Below are 23,076 nucleotides of genomic sequence, written 5' to 3'. Positions count from 1 at the left end.
CAATTTTCCGCACCCGTGACAAGGGAACTTTTTTTTGCCTCTTCTCTACTTAATCGCCCTTTTAGTTTACCCCCATTATTTTCACCATTTCCTTGCCCTTTTCCTGGTTTCCCTGCTATGTTAGCTAACTGGAGTTCTTCTTGTTCTGCCAGCTTAACTTGAGCCCACATCACTTTCTCTTCTAAAATCTTTCGTCTATTGTTACTTTCATCTCCACAATACTTTGCATATTTTAAAATCTCATCTATGGGTTTTGCTTGCCAACACAATTTATGCTGTTTAATCGTTTCAGAAATTTTCCTTTTTAATCCGTTCACAAATCGATACACAAAATGGGTCATATGTTTATTCCCAATACTTTCAACCCCACTATACTGTTTGAACACCTGTAGGAGGCGCTCATAGTACACATGGACAGACTCATCTCTTTCCTGGGTGGTTCTGTCTATTTTTATCCAATCTGTCTCCTTTGGGGGAATTTTCCCTTTCAAGAAAGTAATAACCTGGATATATTTTCTCATAACTTCTTCGGACGGGCTCCCGTTTTCTTGTCTCTCGGGTACTCATCATTTGGCCAATCGACCGTGATTTTACACTCCGCCCATAAATCAGCAGGTAGCACTATGTCAAACAGACCATCCAAATCTTACACCAGAACTTTTGAAACCTTCACAAACCTCTCGACTTGTCTATACCACTCCACAGGCTTCTCTCTCAATGTTGGGAAATCATTTGTAAATGACAAAATATCCTGTCTAGTCCATGGGACATGTACATAACTCCCTCCTGGAACTTCTCTCATTGGGTACAACCCTTCTGTCTTTTCTGTTTCTTTCATTAAATACTCTGGTGTTACTCGACTGGTCTGTGCTTCCTCCTTTTTCTTTGTCCACCTTGCTTTCCATCTTTTTAAGTCTGACCATTTCTGCAATATCGTCATTAATTCTTTAACCTGCAATTTCCTTCCTGACATGTTCATATTTTCCAAATCTTTATCAGAAAAGTCTGCTCTATAAGGCTTGTGCAAGACTTTGGATTGCCCTACATCTATTCCCATTTCGGAGGCCAGATTCATTACTTTTTCATAAAATGCTTTTGTATTTCGAGATATGCTTCTGCAAATGAACAGCAATTCTTCCTCATTAAAGGTATTCAACCTATTCACCCCTACATTTCCCGCTATCATTTCTTCCAATTCGACTCTTAATTTAAAAATATCTAGTATATTTGGTGGTGGATTGGATTTTTCTATGTCTCGTATCCATCTTTCTAACTCTTCTGGTGTTATTAGTGTGGCTTTCTTTGTTCCGGTGGATATCTCAATTCGTACCTCTTTTGAACTACCTGGCATGACTCTTCTGGGTGTGTCATTTATTTGCCCTCTTATCGGCAAGTCCATTAATGATATTACAGACTCGCAATCACTAGCTTGGTCGTCGACTATTATCTTCTCTTTTATAGGTTCAATGATCGGTGTGGTCATAACAGGAGTTTTAGGACAGTTTGATTTATCTCCATACAACGGGACAACAGGACCTATAGTCACAGGTATAGTTAGAGCTTAAGGATGCGCATTTAACTGTTTTATCTTTTGTATTAATTCATCTCTATTTTTATTTATTGCTTCTCTTTCCTTTTCTTGAAGTACCCTTTCCATTGTTTTATCATGTACTATTTGTGGCACCATGGGTGTCTCTAGGAGTGGAGCGCTCGGGGTAATTTTGCTTGGCTCTTCCTGATATGGTGGAGGATTTTTCATTAATATATCGTCTAAATACTCATCAGATTCTCCACCTCCTGTAGCCATTAAATGTTTTCTCTTCTCTGTGCATTTGTTTCCTGTCTGTTCATCCGCCATTAATACAGGATATAATCCTTCAGTTAACATGACTTGCCTCCATTGTTTCATCTTTTTATCTCTAGTATCACGTGGAAATTTTGGATTAAAACTGCTCAAATTCCTGTTGCACCTTGGTCTATCTCGTTCAAATGCCTCAGTTTCCAACTCTTCTAGTGCCTCATACTGAGTTAATCTAGGTCTGGGTTCTAACTCATTTATTCTTGCGCGCAAATTATGTCAAATTCTTTCATTGAATGTTCCTTATTCAGGAAAAGTCAAAATTCCATCATCTTTCGTGTATCCGATCCACTTCTCTAACCATACACAGGTGTGATAACCTCTCTCTACCATCATGTAGGATGCGGGAGTTTTCGGAGGAGGAATGAGAATTCCTTCTCTGGTTTTAATGGGTCTATCGTTTTTAAAATATTTCTTTATTTTCTGTAAAAACAACATTTTTTTCTTTTCACCATACATTTTGCGTGATCTTCCTCAGGTACTGCTGGTAAGCAAACCCCAAATAATTTCTATCTGGTCGACTCCTTGTTAATGTTGGATCGTACATACACAATCCGTTATCTATAATTATTTTTGGTAGTTCTATGTTTACAGTCGTTCAAACCCTTTTCTCCAATACTAGTGCGTCTTTTAGATTTGTAACCAATCAGAATTCGTTTTACTCTGAGTTTAGCCAATGCTAGCGCGGCTTTTGGTGACATCAGTATCACTCTTTTCTAATGACCCCTCCTTTACAATTTTGCTTTAGTCACACACCCACTGTTCTACCAATCCCAGCGCGGCTCTTTGTGACATCAGTGCAGCACCCGCAACTGACCCCTCTCCTTTACAAGGTAATGCAAAACTTTTTATTTTCTTACTAATTTATATGTATTCTATTTAATTAACAACATGAAACATTCGCTACTGTGTCAGATTCTCTAAATTTCAAAGAATAGTCAGTTTATTTTACTGCGAGTAAAACCTTTCCGCTTACTCTTCACTTAAGCATCAGAGAACCTGTTACTTCTTTAGTATTACCCTTTCTAGGTGATATAAGACCAAAGTTTCACCAATGAAATCCTTTGCTACCAATTATTCTTACTTACAGACAAAAATAGTCCCTAAAACAGTGCTTCTAGTTTTACCTAACTTTTCAGCACCTTTCCGAATCCTGACAAGTAACCTCACTGCAGTATGGCTTCCGTTCACCAACCGCTATTCAATATTCCCGGGAATTTCAAACAACACGATTAACAATGACAATAACAACAACAGGTGTTAATGCATATATCAATAATTCAAACCACAATAATCACTATCTAACTAACTAGAACCTAACCATGCCTCTGCTACCAAGAAAAACTGATGGAGCGTGGGTTACCAGCTCTGGTCACACATACATCTAATACTCACACAGGCCCAGACACATTCACACAATAAGCTAGTTAAACCCCGCTGGCATCAATTTTGTGTATTACCCGTTTCCCAATATTCACCTTTACCAAGTTTACCAACTTGATAACAGTAATTTCCTTTCCTCAATGAATCAGGTTGCTGAGTTAGTTTAAGGTAGAATGACATTAACCTTAACTTTGAATAACCACAGACTCAAGAAGTTTTGAAAACCTTTATCTAAATTAATAATTTGTGAGTCAAGAATCAATTACAGTAACCACCTTCACCTCAAGAGGCAAAGTAAAGTCAATTATAGCAAAATTACAAATGATCAATGAAAACGGTACCTGAAAAGGTGGGAAAGAGGGAGAGCAGGCATAAAGACAGATTTGCAGATTTATATTTACCTATGGTCAAAGATGAACCCAACTTCTTACGATGGGGCCAGATAGAATCTCCAGGACAGGATACAGATAGAAGAACAGGCAGATTCAGATCTGGGAAGGTGACCTCTTCTAATGTGCAATGCCAGCGTTGCACCCCTCTCTGGTACTACTCTCCTCAGATGTCCCTCCTCCACAATCCCTTCTAGATAGTCAGATTATCAATCAGCATCTCAAACTCTCGAGCAGAGTTTCTGGCAGCAGCAGGGTCTGAGACAGCGTCTTGGACAGAATCTGGAGGAGCATACGTGTTGGGTCAGTGACGAGTCGGAATGACAGATCTGAAAGTCGGACAAATTCTCTAACTAACTTACCTCTTTTATATTATTCTTTATTCATGTACCACCCCCAAAGTATCAACGTTTGTGTTTTCCCTTATTCTAATTGGTCAGGGCGAGGAAGTGAGTTTATCACACCATACTAAAGTAATGTTTTTCTCTTAGGGCAATTGTTCTATGTACCCGCCCCTTAATTTCCTTTCCCATAGCTTTATTCCCACCCGCATTTCACATTATGCTCAATAAGAATTCGCAACAATTATTTTGTTTCAAGCTTTAGACTAGCGTGTATTCACAGAAACACACTTTCGGTTTCTCACTCAGACTCTTCGACGTCTGCCTCCTGTGAATACCTCTGTCTCACTAGATCAAGGATGAACCTACCGGTTTGCAAACTTCACACCTTTTACCACCCCCAGATCCAGGTTTACTGTGAAAGCAACAATATGTGGATCTGTTGGTTAGTGCTGTGAGAGGACTGCTTGTTAACCCAGCTTTCACCTACAAAAAGGGTACGGCGCAAGAAAAACTACTGAACTCAGCGCTCAGCGGCCTGACCTCCTAATTCACAATGCATTGACATCCCTAATCCGGTCAAATAGACCCCAAACATACGGCCTGGCCCTTTTGCTCAGGAAAATGCATTTTGCGGCTGCCGCTCATTTACTACTACTATTAGTTTTGTGTTTTCCCCCATTAAAACAAATTATAATAGACATCTGGATACAATAGGAATGCAGCACATTATAAACAGCGTGTCCCGGTGGTTGCTTTTGCTCCATTGCTGTCTCTGAAAACGAGCATCCAGACACCCAATGCATAGGAACAGCTGCCTCTGTTTGCTTTCACTACACCCTGCCACCTGCTTACTTTCTGTGTCCCCCCCCAACTCCCTCTCTGACCCTTTTGTTGTTATCCCTTCAACTCCACTCTTACTGCCTACACATTCCAATGGTGAAAAGCTTACATAAACATAAATGGCATATAATAATTATAGTTTAATATCTACAAACTTACTAACAATACAGAATAAATACAATATTCAGGTGGGTGCTTGCCTGTGTGTAATCTTCCTATTAAGGCACAAGGTGTCAGGATTACTAAGCATTAGCAATCAACCTGCTTAGGCGGTTGTCAAAAAACGAAAGAAACAAAATAGCCACCTGTTCATGAAATCGATGTCAGCTGATAAACACTCAAAATCAACAGCAGCAAAAGTGGGCTCAGCAAGATCAGCAACAGCGACAATTGGCCACAAGGTCCTGAAAAAAACAGAAGAAGTAATAATGAAGATGAAAAATGGGACCGAGAGGCAGGGCCATAACTGCAAAAGGGGGTTAGAATGTCACACGGGCTCAGAGAACTCACCGTTGGGCTGATACGACGATATTTAAGAGAACAGCATCTCCATCTGATAATTCGCTCCCACACAGGCAAGGTTTGAAAACGAGCAGCGCAAGTAAACTCAGCTGTTTAAGTACTGCCAGCTGTGCGTGCAGTGGACATAACGTCGGTAAACTCAGAGGAAAATACATTGGTCAACGGAATGGACTGCGGCAGCCTTAAAAGAACAGTAACCCATTAGATTCAGGGAAATCACGAATGTAAGTGTGTTTAAAACATCGGGGAGATCCAGATTGAACCAGATAAAGGTGATCACCATTGCTAAAACCCTAAATAAGCAAAAATGTGGAAAGGAGCTGAGAGTCTTAATCAGACATAATAAGTCTGAGGAAAGGGTACTGTACAGTGCAGGTTAAAGCGGGAAACACTCATTAGATGATCGCATTTTCCCATGGTAAAGATTCGTTCAACCCATTCGTCTTAGAATCCAACAAAAAAATCCAAAATACCTCCCGCTTTGGACACTATTTAATAGGTGTTTTGCAATTTATCATCTCGCGCAAGTTGATGGTCCGGTTATTGATTTTGATGTTCTCACTCACAATGGCATTCGGGCATGCATGGCATGTCCCACATTTGTGGTGTCCCAGGATAGGTATGCATCATGGGGCACCTTTACCACATTTAGTGAATATGTTATCTTCAAGATTCTTCAGAAAAGCAACCCTTCCGACCACTTCAGCGACCCGCTGCCCCTTCTATCTTCAAAGAAATCAAGAATGCACTGATCCCCACATGGACTAGGATTGTTAATGCTTCCCTAGCACAAGGCATGATCGATTCCAGAATGCCTAAAAGCAGCTCAGGTAACATCCATACTAAAAAAAACTAACGCTGACAAATCTGATCTCAATTTCCGCCCCATTTCCAACATCCCCACTTTAGCTAAACTACTAGAAAAATGTGTGCAATCCCAACTCTGTGCCCACATAGAGAATTACCAACTCCTAGACCAGCATCAATCGGGCTTTAGGAAGTGGCACACCACCGAATCGGCTCTCACTCACGTTTTTGATGACATTTTAATTATGCTCGACCAAAATGAATCCTGCCTCCTGATCCTCCTCGACCTTTCCTCCGCATTTGACACGGTTAATCATGACAACCTCCTATCCATCTTGCAAAATACAATGATAAGGTGTTACAATGGTTCTCATCCTTCCTTCATCACAGAACCCAAGGAGTCAAGGCAAACCACTCTCTCTCCCAGCCCTCTCCCGTACTCATGGGGGTCCGCCAAGGATCCGCTCTATCTCCTTCAATCTTTTCTTGGAACCTCTTGCACACTCTCTAAATTCCATGGACATTCTCTTCCACATGTATGCGGAAGACACGCAACTATATCTGAAAATCTCATCCTCGGAAAACATCATCTCACTCAATAATACCCTAATGTTTACTCAAAACTGGTTAACGGAGAATCATCTACTACTCAACACCTCTACGACGGAATTCCTGCTCATCTCCCCTCCAAATCTCATCCCCAAGCTAGACCTCTGGCTTAGTCACCTCACTGCTTTCAACTGTACGCCTCTCATCGTAGACGCAGCCAAGTCTCTCGGTATCACCATGGACAAGCACCTGAACATGAAGGGTCATATCAGCAATCTATGCAAAGGAGCTAACCACTTGATGAGATCTCTCAGAAATATCAAACATTTCCTTCCTCTAAATGATTTCAAGCAGGTGGTCCAAGCGCTTGTCTTGCCGAGGTTAGATTACGGCAGTGCTACCCTCTGTGGCCTTCCCAAATACGCTTTGGCTCCACTAAGGGCTGCACTTAACTCGGCTGCTAGACTGGTTACAGATACCAAGTGAAGAGATCATATATCCGTAGTCCTAAAATCCTTCAATTGGTTGCCCTTCAAAGCACGAATTCAATTAAAGATTGCTGTTCTTACACACAAAGCCCTTCACCTTAATACTCCTACGTACCTTGCGCAAAAACTTAAACTATCCTGTGGCATAAGAGCTTCAAGAAGCGCCTCTGCCCTCCTCCTGAAACCACTCATCCTTAAGAAAAAGAGAAGTTGTCACCGAGCTTTCTCCGGAGCTGCCCCCAAGATTTGGAACTCTCTCCCACCGGAAGTTCGCAGAATCTCCTCATTGACGGCGTTCAAAGTGGAAGCCAAAAGATTCCTAATGAACAAATTCATACCCTAATAGGGTTAGACTCACGAGCCCGTTGACATTGCACCTGCTGACTTAGTTCTTATTTTTGATACAGCTCCCCCTTGTATACTGTGTTTCACCCTTGCTGCCCGCCTACACCCGTTTTATTGCATTACCCTCCTAGTTGTATTTTGCACTGTATTTTCTTTCTCTCCCTTCCTCTTATGGATATTGTTATAGATATTGCTTTTGTTCTTCCTCCCATCATATTGTAAAGCGCTCTGTTATCCCTCGGGATCGTGTTCGCGCTATATAAAAAACGTTATAAATAAATAGGTCCACAAGTTCAGTTTCCTAGGTGACTTCAAGCTTGAAGTGGCCTTGGACGGGTTTCAAATGGTGCTGTAACAGGGTTTTCAGCAGGTTCTTGTGCGCCTGCGTGAACATCAGTGGGTGGGGATTTTCAGTCACCCTCCAAGGCCCAAATAAGAACTAATAAAGTCAGAAAAATACACGTTAGAACACAGAAACAAATGATTTCACTGTATACCACTTATCTCTACTCTATCCCCACTTACTTATATAAATCTTTTGCATTAGTGTTTAGCAGAACTTACGAGTTTTAATTCAGCAGTAGCATATGCATTAATGCGAGAGTCTAAAGCGGCCATTTTTAATGCCATTGTGCAGCTGCAAAAGTTTCCCACCAAAAGCGATAGTGTCATACTAGGTAGATGCAGTAGATGCATACGCAATAGAAATCCTGTGTTTTGTTGGCCATTTTAAGTCACTCGGATTACTTGTTAGTAAAACACATAGAAAAGCTTCCCCTGGATACAATATAATGTGTGTATTTCAATATTAGTAGTCACAAAACTGGTTGATTAAGTAGTTACATGTTATTTGAGGGAATTGCGTTCGAGCAAGTCTCTTTTGCGAATCCTTGCTCCATCAGCGGCGCCCAAGCCGACGGCGCCACAGGGTATCTTGCCAGTGTAGCCGGGGCCAAAGGCGGCGGTACGGGGACAGAACCACCCCATGGGTCCACGGGGCCCGAAGACGCTCCGAAGGGATCCGATGTGGGAAACAAACGGCGCATGGGCGACAGGAATACCTGTATTTCTTCCGATGTCGCATGTGAGCCTGGGAAAGGAGGGTAGGTCACAGGCAACAACGGAGGCTCCACCGGAACCGCGGGAGTGACCACCTGCCCCCTCCACTGCATCCCGCAACCGATGAGAGGTAGACGAAGAGCGACGCTGCTTCTTCGACTTTTTATGGCGCCTTGACTTACCTGTGACCGATTCCGACGACCGATGGTGTCGGCCCCGCGACCTGTCCCTTGACCTCCCACGGGAACGGGACCTTGAGCGGTGCGGAGCCGATTGCCGGGCCTCCAACCACTTTCGGGAATGTTCCCGCAATGCCTTCGGCGCCATGGCCCGACAATCGGGGCATGCCTCGGGGTCATGGGCGTTCCCCAAGCAGAAGAGACACACGTCATGCGGGTCCACCACTGACATGGTCCAACGGCAGTCCCTGCAGGACTTAAACCCGGGCATCCCTACTGCACCAGGAGTCGAGTACTCGACAAAACAAGAGGAACGAGTCTCAAAAACCAAGTTAAAAGATTAACTATGAGTACCGCTCTCTCTCGGAGCTGCGCTTTCTGGCGCGGAAAAAGAAAGAACTGACGTCAGCGCGCGTGGTCGCATCCAAGTAGCTCCGACGACGTCATCTCGGCGACTACGACGCCAGCAACGTATGTGGAGCCGTACGACAACGACTACAGATGCGCAAGGGTACGGATGACTAAAACTTTCCGTATCCAGTCTGACGCATGGGGATATTCGAAGGTCAAGAATCTATCACGAACGTGTCTCTTTCAGATAACCCAGGTAGCACCCCTTCCATGTTTATAGTTTTCTATTTCACCATACTTTATATGTCTATTCTGAGTGTCAACCGCTGTTAACAAATTCACACGATGTACCTCTGCCCAAGAAGTAGCTGAAATGTTTTTTGATTTTCCAGATACTGCAAAGGTCACCAGGTCAATTGTCAGCCGTGCCTGGTCAAAACCCAGTCGGTTTGTAAATACACTCACTCTTCCAGCCCTAAAGCCATAAATCTGGCAACACCACAGAGATAGAATGAACACATTTTCTGACTGAATAGACAGCAGCATCTCTAGAACACGGAAGGATAAAACTTTAAGGGACTCTTAGAATAAACTCCTGCAACTTTTGCAGATTTGTAGTATTTCTAATAGGGTTGAAATTTGTGATATATATAGCCAGGAAATCGAGAGAGATGTATAAGGAGGCTGAGGAATGCGAAGGGGCTGTCCTTCACAGGTATATTAAGCTATTTGTGCACAAAGGGGGATAGCTTTAAAACTTGCTATTCAGCTGTGATGCTCCCATCAAACATAAATTGGATACTTTGGATCACTTCACTCTGGAAATTCTGTCAACTGGGCTGGACATTATCATAAGGCAGCAACTTATATTCCAGTGAGACTTTTGCAACAGCTGAACTCACTCCTCAACCAACTTGCTGGATTTGGATTTTGAGCACATCCTATGCAAGGAATCCAGACGACGTCTCATGAGAGACAAGGATTGATAATTTTTTTAAGTAGTATTGTCTCATGGCCACTTTGTCCTGTTCTTTTATTGGATCAATCAAAACCACTTAAACCAAAGGCACGACCTTTTTAGGATCTGGTTCCTGTTTTGTACTCCTCCCATATACCCTCACCTATGTTGCTTTGTAGCTACATTTGCACTACATAAACCTCCATCAATACAAACACACCCAATATGTTACAGCATTATTTTTAAATGCAAAGGAATCACGTCAGATGTGTAAACAGAAGCGACTAAAAGGAAATCCTGAAGATAAAGCATAGCATCCGTTAAAAGCTTAAGTCTGAGCTTCACAAAAAAATTTAATGGTATAAATCCAGTAAACAGTCATATCCTTTTGCACCACCAATTACTCATTGGCATATACTGTAATTGTGCAAAGGGTTCTATGTCCAACAGAGCTAATAAATGCTAAACCCCAGATCGCATCACATCATTAAATGACACCACAGCATCCTTGCATCATGTAATCTACACAATAGTGTTTATTTTTTCAGACATGTATAGTATTTATTACATTAATTTCTAAGTAGAACAAAGTTACAGAATTCGGGCATGCTTTAAACTTGACTGTTAAGCAAAGCAAAAATGACGTAAAAACGACAATGAGACAGCTACATGTACATACATTTTTTTACATACTGTACAAAGACAGGTCATTATAAAAAGTGCAACTTAAAAAAAAATCCATCTTTTATCCATAGGACAAGATAGTATGATTAGTGCTGCAAGGCAGTAACATACTATTTAACAAACCTCAAAAACTTCATGTGCAACCTTTCCGGCAGATGGCACAGTGCAGATGGTGCCACCGTACGAGAAGCTGGGACCTCGGCTAGCACTGATATATAACATAGAGAGGTTTTTTTCCAGAAACAAAGTTTTTTCCTTTTTTTGTATTTTTTCCTGAATTGAGGCACCTACCCACAACATATATAGTCTTGTTCGAAGGAACAGGATGAAGGAAGATATCACACTAACCTTTTATTCCAATTGACTAAAAATATTTCATTTATTTAAGAAATAGCAATTGCCTGTATCCACAGGTGATCATAAACATGTTGCTACTGCTGTTTTTTTCACAGTAAATCGACCCAGGGTTTACAATTTATTACTTCATCTTTCACATTATGCGGTTTCTCAGCTTCTCACACATTGTTCTGTAGTCTTTGGTGGAGGAACACATCAGATCACTAATATCTGCTATCCAACTGAAGACAGTGGCAGGCTCACATTGTTAAGGGAAGTGATAGTCAAGGGAAAGTACAATGCGAAGCACGTCACCTTTTTTAGAAATTGCATATTGTTTTCTTGAGAAGCTATGTGTAGTCAATGTTGCTTATTTTACTTGTACCTCATAACTACACCTTGCACTTAGAAAGAATGTCAGCAATGGATTGTGCGTGTGCATCTGCACACATCTGTACACACATTTTGGAAGTATATCTTGGTTGCATATTATGTGCACTAATTAAATTTTTTTAATAAATTTTTACATTTCGTATGAGAACATGGAACTTTTGTGCTAGTACAATGTTGACACGGATACATGAAATAATTTAACCTTGGAATAATTTTATAGGGTTACCAACTACTACCGAATTTTCCAACTCAATGAAACCTTTAACTACATTTGAGAAGTTGATTTAGTTTGAAACAATGCCTTTAAAGACTAGAACATATCAAAAACTACCTAACACTTTGAGGAGACCGTATATTTCCAGTATTGCGTCTAAATGATGCTAAATCTATTTTACAACCACAGCAGTTACTCCTTCGGCTCCCACCTTTCCCCCTCGATTAAAACTTTTATAATTCCAGAAGCCCAGCACAAGATAAGATGTTCATGCAAGAAAGAGATGAGATTTCGCAATTCAGATCCTGGCTTTTTACTCTAGCCTTATGCATTTCCATTGCTGTGTACTATGCCTCACTCGCACAATGCACATATACAATGATATGCATCAATGTCAATCATGTGCCACAGGACAGGTTTTTTTTTTTATTAAATGATTGAGGGTTGGGGCAACTGCCTTGCTTGGAAGTGCAGAGGTAGTTTTAAACAGCACATTACTTACAAAATCACGCTTGTATGATCTGTGAGGACAAACTTTCCACAAGATCCATGAACTTTCCTAACCTTTAAATGTTGCTGTGCATGTGTTGGAAAAGTATGTTCACATTCAAAGGATAGGGAGTCAGGAAACCAAGTCTTCCATATACAAATGATTATATTCTACTGTTTCTACATTTACACATTCCATATGTTACCAGTATCTTAAAATGTTCCAGTGCATCCTCCAATAACAGTGAAACCATGCAATACGTTAGGTGTATTAGAGGTAACATATCTTTCATGAGTTCTGTCAACTGCAAGGTTCTTGTGGAAGACACTGATCTATTGTAATTAATCCATAGTGTAAATTGTTCCACGACATTAAGGTTACATGTACAATGTTTACAAATAAGGCTGCCCAAGGAGCTTCTAGAGGACAAACCACACAGCACCAGTGCAAGGAATGGTGTTGGTATTTTTAAAAAGGATAGATCACATTTACTAAGTAATTGTTTTTCAATGGCAAGCAAATATGTATCTTAATACTTACACTAGCATCCCACTGATATCTGAAGATAAAATACCTACATATGTAGTTTAAGAAAAACACCAAATTCTTATTTATTAACATGCTTGAAACAGTAAAAATATTTCAATAATGTCAAATACTGACTTCAATTTGCCTGTGTTATTTCAGTTACATGTTCCAAGTGTCAAAATGCAAGTTGCACAGCAGGACGTCTTGATGTTGTTTTATATTTAAGGTGTATATGCTTATGCGGAGCCAAAGAACATCCAAATTAATATGGTCTGAATCATCCAGAGATTTCTTAGACATTTTGAGATAATCCAAGCTCTGTTCAAGTTATGAGACAAAGGGTGCATGTTCTGCAATGAAGCCTCTTTTGACCTACATCCTGTGTCAGATGGACACATACATTTAACTTGCTTTTCTTGGTTGACACCTAGTTTCTTCTTGCGAACTTCATAAGATACAAAGCCGGATGTTAAGAAATAATGGGTCTGCGAGGAAAAGGAGCTCTTTTGCAGTCTTATTTCAAGGCACTTGACATATTCAAGGTAGACTTTTGAAGTTGTGTGAATTTATATGTAGACACGCAAGTGCTCTATGTCTAGCCTACTGCTGTTTGTCAAATGGTTTAGCTTTGCATAAACAATATGATGTTTAATTTGACATCCAAGGAGTTGAGGTTAGGGCAAGTTAGACAACTCCGTTTTTTTCTGTGTATTATCTTCATCATTGATCAAATATGGTTTGAGAATTTGGTTGTGGAAAGTTTCGCTTAAAGTGAAGTTTCAGTTTAACCCTGATCACTCTATAGTCGAAACAGAATAAGGATTTCAGACTAGGATCGAAGCATACGATTATTCTGAGGTGTTTTTGATCTGCATGAAAATGGTCTTTTGAGTGGAATATGACCAGACCATAAAAAACAAATGAGAAGCATTTCATAAATAAATTACATGAACACAGTAACTCTCGCTGATATGCGCACAGAATTTAGTAGGAAGTCAGAAAGTGACATTTCTAACATGTATCAATTTCTTGAAGAACATTGCTGGAGAAACTGGTGCAGGCAATCGGTGTTCTTATGTAGACTGGCGCTGGATTATTAGAACCTATCTTTGTTAATGTCTGGATGAAAGTTGCACATGATGTCATTTTTGTACCACTGGGATTATAATAGACAGATAAACCAGAAGAAAGCCAACAAATGTAAAAGAACAACATAATTTAAACTGCCACTGGAAAAGGAGATCAAACTCCTCCAACATTGGACTGGAACAGCACCATGTTTTGCATGAAAACAGCAAAAACCTAAAGAGACAGGGTAGCAGTCGACAGCAACACTTATGACCCACAGGACGAACTGGCAGGAAGGTCCACTCTGAGGAAGTTACTTGTTAAGTGCGTTCTCCAATAAGCAAGAAGAACTGAGCAAAATGGGATAGCATGTGTGTTTTACCCCACAATCAAGCACCTAAACATGCATCTAGAGTGAAATTATTAATGTTCACATCCCACTCTTTCACCGTTCCAAGAGCGGAGACTTGCTGAATAGGTGACTCGTAATAGAACAACTAGCAATACACAGCTAATCCTTTTACATTTTTGATTACACTTGTAAACAAAGATACAATAAGCAGGTATTGCTGTGATACAGTGCATGAAGTCAGAACGCTAAAAGACCTTACAGTACAAAGTGCCAGTTTTTTGTTTCAAGGCTCTAAACGTGCCAAGCTACCTGGGCATAAATTACGTTGGTTACAGATAATCATGCAAAACTACTTGAGCTAAGACACTGAAACTTTTCCCTTAAAGACTGAACAATATTTTGCTGTGTAGGTGATGGTACTCTCCACAAATAGTCATTGAGTTTGTCTGAGTCACTATACGTGTTCAGTTGTGGAGAGGAGGCGTGCCTGCTGCTTTTAGACTTTGCAGGTGTGCATGGATCACTGAAGGAATAAGACATGTCTGTGTTATTGAGTGTTTGAGGAGGGGCGTGGCTTACAGTGAATGACATGCCAGACTTCTCTGCTTTGATTTGATCAGCATCGAAGCAACTGTCCTCGTCATCTGACCTAATTTCAACATAATCATCATCGTCGTCATTGTCGTCTGACCCTCCTTTGTCTTTAAAGTTAGAAAAATAGTTCTGCTTTGCAATCTCAGCATTGAGGGGTGGGTTTCTGTTTACAAGTAAGATTTGTTGGGAGTCCTGCAGAGTGAGATCTGAACGGTCTTTCAAACCTTTCTGAGTCGTATCACATGAAAATGAACCAGGCGTGTCATACACATTTTTTGGCCTACCAGACCACACACATTCATTGGAATTTAGGTTCTTTGGGGTCAGTTTGTCCCTGTAATTTATGGTTTCACCTGACCTGCTGGCCATAACTGAAGGGATTGACTGTGATCTACCATACTTTGGGAGTTTGGAACTGCTTCCTTTATTTTCCAAAGAGTTGAACAGGAAATCCTGGCGCACATTCTGCTTGTTAGACTGACTCGCAAATGTGCTACATCTTTGGGTTTGGTCCTGGGGATGAGGGGAACCTTTGGGGGAAGATATGGAACACGTCAGCTGCTTCTGGGAACTTTTCGCATCGAGTTCGGAAGAGCTGTAAATTGATTTAGCACCTTGATTGTCAGACAAGGAGAAAAAATTGGCCAAGTCTCCATTACTGTAGGTAGAATCTAAAAGCCACTCCTCCATTTGTGAACATTCGCTACTGAGCTGTGATGACAGTGGCTTCGGGTGTGGGATGTGCGAAGCAGATGAGGTGGAACAGGCATCGTTCTGTGGTTTGGATGGCAACTCTCGAAAAAGAATCTGGTCATACAGTTGGGAGTATTCTGCAATCCTGGCACCTGGTAATGAAAATTGATAAAATTAACATGTAGTGAACACTACGTAACATAACAATTTTAACATAAAACAAGCACTGAAAAACCCAGTTCTTTTGGCCTTTGTATTAACCTGAGATGGAACAGTATTATCAGCATAGGCAGCAACAGTATAAGCGCTCCTCGCACGCAGATCGACTGCAATATGATAGCAGAAGTGCTAGTCCCTCTAATACACATATAGCCAGCACACTTTCGCCTACAGGATACTATTCTGAAAGTAGCAATGCAAGTGGGCCTTGGACACAAACAGGTGTCCAATAATGAAGCAACAGTAGTAGCGCCAGCTTCTTTCACAGAAAATAAAAGTATTGACAGCAGCTTTACAGGATTACACACACAAAGACAGAAAGGGTGCAGCACAACCAGTGACAGATTCCCTTAACGGTCTTGGGAATAAGCAAATATGGGGCTATGGCTATCCAAAATGGTCAGCAGAGCTGGTGACTCCCTACAGAGAGGGGTAAGGCTACAACCAGATTATTGGGGGGCGGAGGGGGGGGGGAAATCAGCCCTTTTCCTGGCACAGCGAGTGACAGAGATAAAATTCCATTTGCCTGTGGTACTGAAAATCATTGCTGACGGATGGGTAATGTCACAGAGGAATGCCACAACAGTGGCCTGAAAAAGAAAGGAGATAATAGTGTGATTCTAGCACAATGGCTGAATCACTGTGTGTAAGATCCTTGTATTAAAGACACTCAACGGCCAATGGCTGGAGTTAACCTGACCACTCTGAGGAACCAATGACATGGAGTGGAGAATAACTAAAAACGCCCACTTTTAGAATTTGTATTCTGACATATTTTCTCCTTATAAATGGTATAAAAGTGTAGGAGGTGCATCCCATATGCCTTTTTGCCACCTAAGTCTGTGTTCCAAGCATTTCACTCATAGCTTTGAGTGTGAATCTTTAAGTACAACAGCTATGATGCAAGTATGTGCCTCATCATCTGACCATCTTCTTCTGCCAAAGGACCAAAGCTGCACCTCAGTGATCATACCCAATAAGTCTTAAAATGGTCTGAGGTTGCTTGTTTTTCACTTCAGTTTGGAAGTGGCTTTTTTGCTGGAGCTGAACTCTACCTTCTGAACAGGACCTCTGTTAATTTGCAGGGCACATGTGGTACTGTCACGGGAGGTAGGGTTTAGGTAGTTATGTGGAAGCTGTACGAAATACATGGTGTAGGGTGAGTGTATTCTATGGTATTTGCAGTGTAAATGGTTTCAATGCAGGGGGCATGGTACATGCCCAGAGTCCGTGGTACAGAGTGCAGCCCGTGCAGGGTCTATGTTTTGGTGTTGGCCAGGTGTAGAAGGAGGTGTGGATTAGATGTGGTGGTGAAAGCAATGATTTGGAGTGCAGATGTTTGTGTAAAGGAGGTGGGTTGTGTTGGTGGTAGAGCAAGAAATAGGTGGTGGTGTACATGTTGGTGTACATGTTGGTATACAGTGCAGCCATTAGGTGGGTGGCTATGTTATGGTGCAGATGTAGCCAAATTCCCAACTCCTAAGCCTTCCACAGTAATTTAGATTTCTAGGCGCTGGTGATTTTTCCAGTAGTAAAGGCACGTAGCTACTTCTGCTGATTCAACTAGATGATAGTGCAATACCCCTAGGTTAGATTTACTTTGTTTCACCAGCATTATATTCATTTTGCCAAGTACTACTAATTACACAGCTCTGGATTTTAGTTTCTTAATTTAAAGTGGGTCACCCATTTGGTAGTTAAATGCTGCTGACCGCTTTGTCAAACGTAGACAACCACTTCACAAGGAAAATTAATTGTATTGTGATTTGTTATGTGCAAGACCTTCTTTACTATCCAATCTGGAGCTCTCCCCTTTAGCGTGTAAAATTACTATTGGTCTACTATTCACTGTTTGCTAGCTACCTCATTTTTACCTGAACATTCACTGATCATCACATTTGGATGTATATTTTGCTTCTCTACTTTCATTTTATTTTGCTCCACCATTTTGGTTAGTGACCAAACTATTTCTCTTTACAGATATTTGGAACCTATCGGTATTCTTCTTCCTTGATTGAGATCACCCGCCAATGTCAATTCTTCCTTCTCTTCATCAATATGAACTCAGCCCATTTAACGATATGAATATAATCAAATTCCTTGCATATACTACCACATATTCCTCTATTGCACCTCTCTACTGGCCTCCTAAGATCTCATCTGTTAATCTTATAACTTATGATTCACTTTTCCTCGGCTTTCCAATAAAACGGTGCCACTTCACAACAGACATACCCTGGTCTTGCTGGGCTTATTTAATTCTGTTTCAATTAGTACAATGGTTACACTTAATCTCTCTCACCATTTTTCATTTTTTATCTTTTGGGCTCTCCATTTCCTGTTGAATCACATTTCGTCCACTACCTTTCTGGCTCACACATTATCTTGTTTGGAGATACTTATAGATATCAAATTGGGCCAGTTTTGCTACATATTTATTATAAATATATTTTTCTGCCTCGAAAATATTTCTTCAGGAACAAAATGTGTGAGCTGACCCCCTTTAACATGTGCGCCATCACAGCACAGCAATCGTCAGATCTGCACTTATGATTTGACATCAGTAATTGTTCAACCTTGGACTATATCATTAAGCACATTTATAATGCATCTTTTGTGACTAATGACATAGTAATTTTGGCATATTAAACTTACCTAATATTCACCAAAGTCACAGAATAACCGTTGCCCATAAATAAACGCACTGGTTAATTTTGTAATCTTCTCTATAATTATTTTATTCTACCATTTTATTGTCTTAACTGAAGAGTTTCTTGGGATATGCAACTTTATTTAGCTCTTGTGCATGACATCAAAACTATAGAGACTGTACCATCTTGACATGCAGTTGTTGATTAGTGCACTAAAAGGTATTAAAACCTGTACTTTTTGGGTTATTAAGCCCCTTCTTCAGAATATGATCATTCCTTGGAGTCCTTAACCTTGTCCTGTCTCTCTTTGTTGTATTCGACACATTTTTGATGTTCTGTTTCTTCATTTAAAGACCTTTTATTTTTTATTGGTGACAGCAAAGTAAGTAAAATAGACTCCAGCTCCAAGCAGGTAATGTTCCTGTGGAGAGCAAAGGTCTACTTTGTTACAATTTATTTATTTTTTCGAGTTTTATATAGCGCAAACTTGACCCAAAGGTATCAGAGCACTTTACGGAGTATACATAGCAACATTACCAACAGTATACAAGGAGAATAATAAAAGCAGTAGGCATATATGGTAAATATGGAATAGACAGAAAATATAGTCTGGAGGTACCAATGGTAGGTCCCCCCCCAAAAAAAGTTCAGGTACAGCATAGTTAATTTTGAGAGACGAAATTGTTCAGGCTTGTTGAGGATCATCGGGGAAGTGTATCAAGGAAGTTGGTCGTTTTAGGTGGGAAGGTACAGGTATTTACAGAGAAGAAGTCATTTGAGGGTTTTCCTCAAGTGTGGGAATAATTGCACGTAGATCCTGTGGCAGGGCATTCCCGATTCTAGGTGCATTCCCAGAAAAGGCACAGGTGAGTGCTTTTTCTTTGTTACATTTAATGGAATCAAGAGTAGAGTGTTTGAGTTTCGCAGGTGCCTCTTTTGTCCAACTTTTGAAAGTTTGTTTGCGAGTAAGGTTAATTTTTCAGTGTAGAGAGCTTTGTGGGCTATGCAGGCCATTTTGAATAAACTTCCTGCTTTGATTGGTAGCCAGTTTAGTTTCTTGAGTGTGGGAGTGATGTGATCATAGTGGCTCACCAAGGAGAGGAGCCTGGCTGCTGCGTTAAGTGAGGATTTCATAGGATTTCTGTTTTTTTGGGATACTGTTGAGCGTTGCATTACCGTAGTCCATCTTACAGCGGACTAAGGGTTGTACTACAGTATTTAAGTCTTCGAGGGGATGAAGGGTGTGATTTTTAAGTGTTTCATCGTGAAGGCGGCACTTTGTGCTGAGGAATTAATTTGGTTTTTCATGCTCAGGTTATTGTCAAGAGTATTCCCTAATGATTTGACAGAGTTCGAGAGGGATAATTTACAGTTTACTGCAGTTAGCTTGTCCAGTCAGTTGCATATCGGATAGGACTTTCCTTTTGGTTGGATAAGGAGGAGTTCAGTTTTGTTTGGTTTTAGCATTAGGTGGTTGTTGGTCAGCCATGATTGTATCATGGAGAGCGTGTTGTTTAGGTGCTGGATGTCTCTGAGAGACGAGATTTTAATGTAGAGTTGGGTGTCATCGGCATGGAGATGGTAGGCAGTTCTGGCTTGTTTCAGGATGACTGCGAGTGGTTCCATGTAGAGGCTGAATAAGGCAGGGGATAGGATTAATCCTTGGGGAACACCTTGTGGAACTGATATTGCTGTTGAAGTGGATTTGTTCAGTTTGATTATTTGAGATCGCTGGTTCAGGTATGAGGCAAACCACTGCAGGATGGTACTGTTGATGCCTGAGGGTGTTTAGGAGAATGTTATGGTTAACAGTATCGAAGGCCACTGAGAGGTCCAGGAGGATGAGGAGGGCATGCCTGACCCTCATCGAGAGACGTGCAAGTCATCCGTGATGTTCAGAATTGCAGTTTCTGTGCTGTAGCCTTTCCTGAACCCAGATTGGAAGGTGTCATGTAGCTCAAATTTTTCAATGTGGCTGTTGAGTTGTGAGCGCACATATTTTTTAATAGTTTTGGCAAGGAGATGGAGGTTGGTTATAGGTCTGTAGTTGTTGAGGTCATTCTGCCCGGCGTCTAGCTTTTTGATGAGCGGGTGACTTTTCCAAGTTTGAGGGAGGTTGGTAGTGTGCTGCTGGATATTTGATATTAATGATTTTAGTCTATGTTGGTGAGATGATGTGTCTGAGGTTTTTGATGAGGCAAGCGGGTTAGAAAGGTGAGATGTCAGCTTTATGGATGCAAGGATTTTGGTGGATTTCTTCTTCCGAGATATTTTGGAACTTGGTCCAGGTTGCATTGTTTTTCAGTTGTATATATATTGTTTATAGTTGGGTGAGGCAGAGCTGGGTTTGCGGGGACCATTATTGGTTGGAGATGAGGCAGTGGAAGCACCATCTTTGGTAGAAGGGACATCATTGGTGGGGAGGTGGTGGGGCAGTGAGAGTTCAATGTTTATTCCTTTTTCAGAGAAGATTTTGGCAAATTCCTCACAGCACTTGACAGAGTCATCATATGAGTGTGGAGGGAAGGATTAGGTTTGCTGATGTTGAAAAGGTCTGTAGGTCTGTTTCTAGAGTGGTCAACTTGGGCTAGGAAGAAAAAAGATTTTTTTCTGTAAATATGTTTTTTGTATTTTAGGCGTCCTGCTCGGAGGAGGGGAGATGGATCAATGAGGTTTGCTGTCTCAAGTTTCTTTCAGCCAGTCTAAGTTTTCATCTCTCTTTGTTCGAGTCTTTATTGAACCAGGATCAGGAAGGGATAGTTCTTGATTTCTTGAGTGTTATAGGGGTGACAGTGTCAAGAAGGTCTGACGGTTGCATGTTGTAGTGGGATCTGAGGTATTCGTGGAGGTAAGGTCAGATGGGGGTAGAATTTGAAAGCTGTATAGGGGTTCTGATTGGGGGATTTTGCGGGTATTTCTTGTCCAGTACTTGGAACGATTAATTTGGGTGCGGAGTGTAGGTTGGTGGACACTGGGTCAAATAAAACCGTGTGGTGATTAGTCTAGTTGGTGGGTAGGATTAAATGGAAGGATATGGTATTATGGTTGGAGATGACTGCGTCTAGGGTAAAGCTCTTATTGTGAGTTTCCTTTTTGCAGTGTTGAGTGAGATCTGTTGATTCAAGGAGAGTGGATAGGGCTTGTACTGTTGGGTCATCAGCATCATACAGGTGCAGGTTGATGTCTCCTAGTACACTGTCTGTGGAGTTCTTCGGGAAGATTTGTTCTCCGCTATTTATGGTGGCATATTTGACTGCTGACCAACAGTTTAATAGCATGCAGTTTAGCGAAGGTGTTTTTGAATCGAATGGTTGGGTTGGATGGTATTAAGTTGGGCAGGTGGTCTAGGGAAGCAATTGGAGGGGATCCCGCTAGTGCCAAGGATGACCAGAATCTTGTGGTAGCAGGGATGGCTGGGAGCGTTGTTGTAGGAGTTGCTCAGCATCTCAGCTCCTAGCTGCGACATTCTCGTATTGGTGCGTCTAGGTTTGAGGTGGTAGTGGGTGTAGGGGATAGGTAACCAGTGAGGAGAGCATTGGGAGTCGGGTGCATAGTTTTGGTCTGGCCAGTGTTCACCTTAGTTATGTGAATGGGAGGCAAGCTGTAGCAAGTCTTTGCGTAGTGAGGAGATTTCTTCCAATATTTTGTTGATTTTGAGTTCCAGGCATGTGATAGTGGAGATCAGTTGGGAGGCAGTTGGTTCCGTGGCAAGAGAAGGCAGAGGCTGGTGGTCATCGTAGGCTGGGGAGGGGGCTATAGTAGAAGCTAGTCCGCCATGGAATGTGGAGTGTGGGTTCTAGTGGAGGCCTGTGGTCTAGCTGCATAGGGGTGATGGAGCAAGGACTCGTATAAAGGAGACTTGCTTGGATGCAATCCTCTCAAGATAACTTGTAATACCGTAAAAATTAGGTTTGTAAATGCTAAACATGCATTACAGTTCATACATTTAAGCTTAGGGGAAGCTTGCATATGTGTTGTACTAACAAGTAACCCTAGTGTGATTTTTATGAGTAAATGGGATTAGAGTAGAAATAGGTGGTATACAGTGAAATCATTTTATTTTGATTTTGAACATGTTTCTTTGACTTTTTCTATTTAGTTCGTATTTGGGCCTCAGAGCAATACTAAAGATTATACACTATGTGATACTTTACGCACGCGCACTCGAAACCCACCAGGAACCATGATGATGTTCTTGAACCTCAGCCAAGGCCACGATCGCAACATGTCCTTGACGAATGAGAACATTTTAAATTGTATTCTTTTTATTGATAAAGATGTGAAATGCGGGTGGGGAATAAACCTTGGGAAAATAAATTAAGGGACGGGAACGCTGAACAATAGACTAAAGAAAATTATTAAAACTTAGCATGGTGGGATGATCATCCCCCCTTTCCTGTCCAATCAGAATTAGGAGTTTCATAAATTTGAAACATTAAGGGGTGGTACATGCCATCAGAAGGGTATAATTGAGGTAGTTTAGTTAGTTATACTCGTACTGCCGAAATGCTGAGAGACCGGGATGCTGTCCGAGAACTGAGCAAATATTGAAGAAGACTCAAATTGCAGACTTGGAGCCTAAACCCTAATTGATTAGAAGAAGATCGCGGAAGAATCGAGGAGGAAGATAGTGTCAGAGAGCTGTAGGACGCAGGCGTTGGATCTAGAAGAGGCCATCTATCCTGTCCCTGAATCCTGTCCAAAACCTTTGTCACCTGATCTGCCCCAGGGGACCCTTTCCAGCTCGTTGGCCGGGTTGGTTTCCACACCATCCTAGGTAAC

At 41.3% G+C, this 23,076-nt stretch overlaps 1 protein-coding gene across 5 annotated transcripts in view; it reads right to left on the bottom strand.

Annotated features, from left to right (window-relative positions):
- Window positions 1–10,585: 10,585 nt before the first annotated feature.
- Window positions 10,586–23,076, bottom strand: part of PLEKHG1 (pleckstrin homology and RhoGEF domain containing G1) — a 260,178-nt gene continuing 247,687 nt past the window's right edge. For all 5 annotated transcript variants that reach the window (XM_085612486.1, XM_085612487.1, XM_085612485.1 and 2 more), the window contains one exon: window positions 10,586–15,576. In XM_085612486.1, the coding sequence (XP_085468612.1) occupies window positions 14,477–15,576 (1,100 nt within the window). In that variant the 3' untranslated portion in view covers window positions 10,586–14,476. The remainder of the gene's footprint in view (window positions 15,577–23,076) is intronic.

Source organism: Triturus cristatus, chromosome 6 (genome assembly GCF_964204655.1).
Source record: "Triturus cristatus chromosome 6, aTriCri1.1, whole genome shotgun sequence".
Classification (NCBI taxonomy): Eukaryota; Metazoa; Chordata; class Amphibia; order Caudata; family Salamandridae; genus Triturus; species Triturus cristatus.
This window is presented reverse-complemented; position numbering and strand designations above follow the sequence as displayed.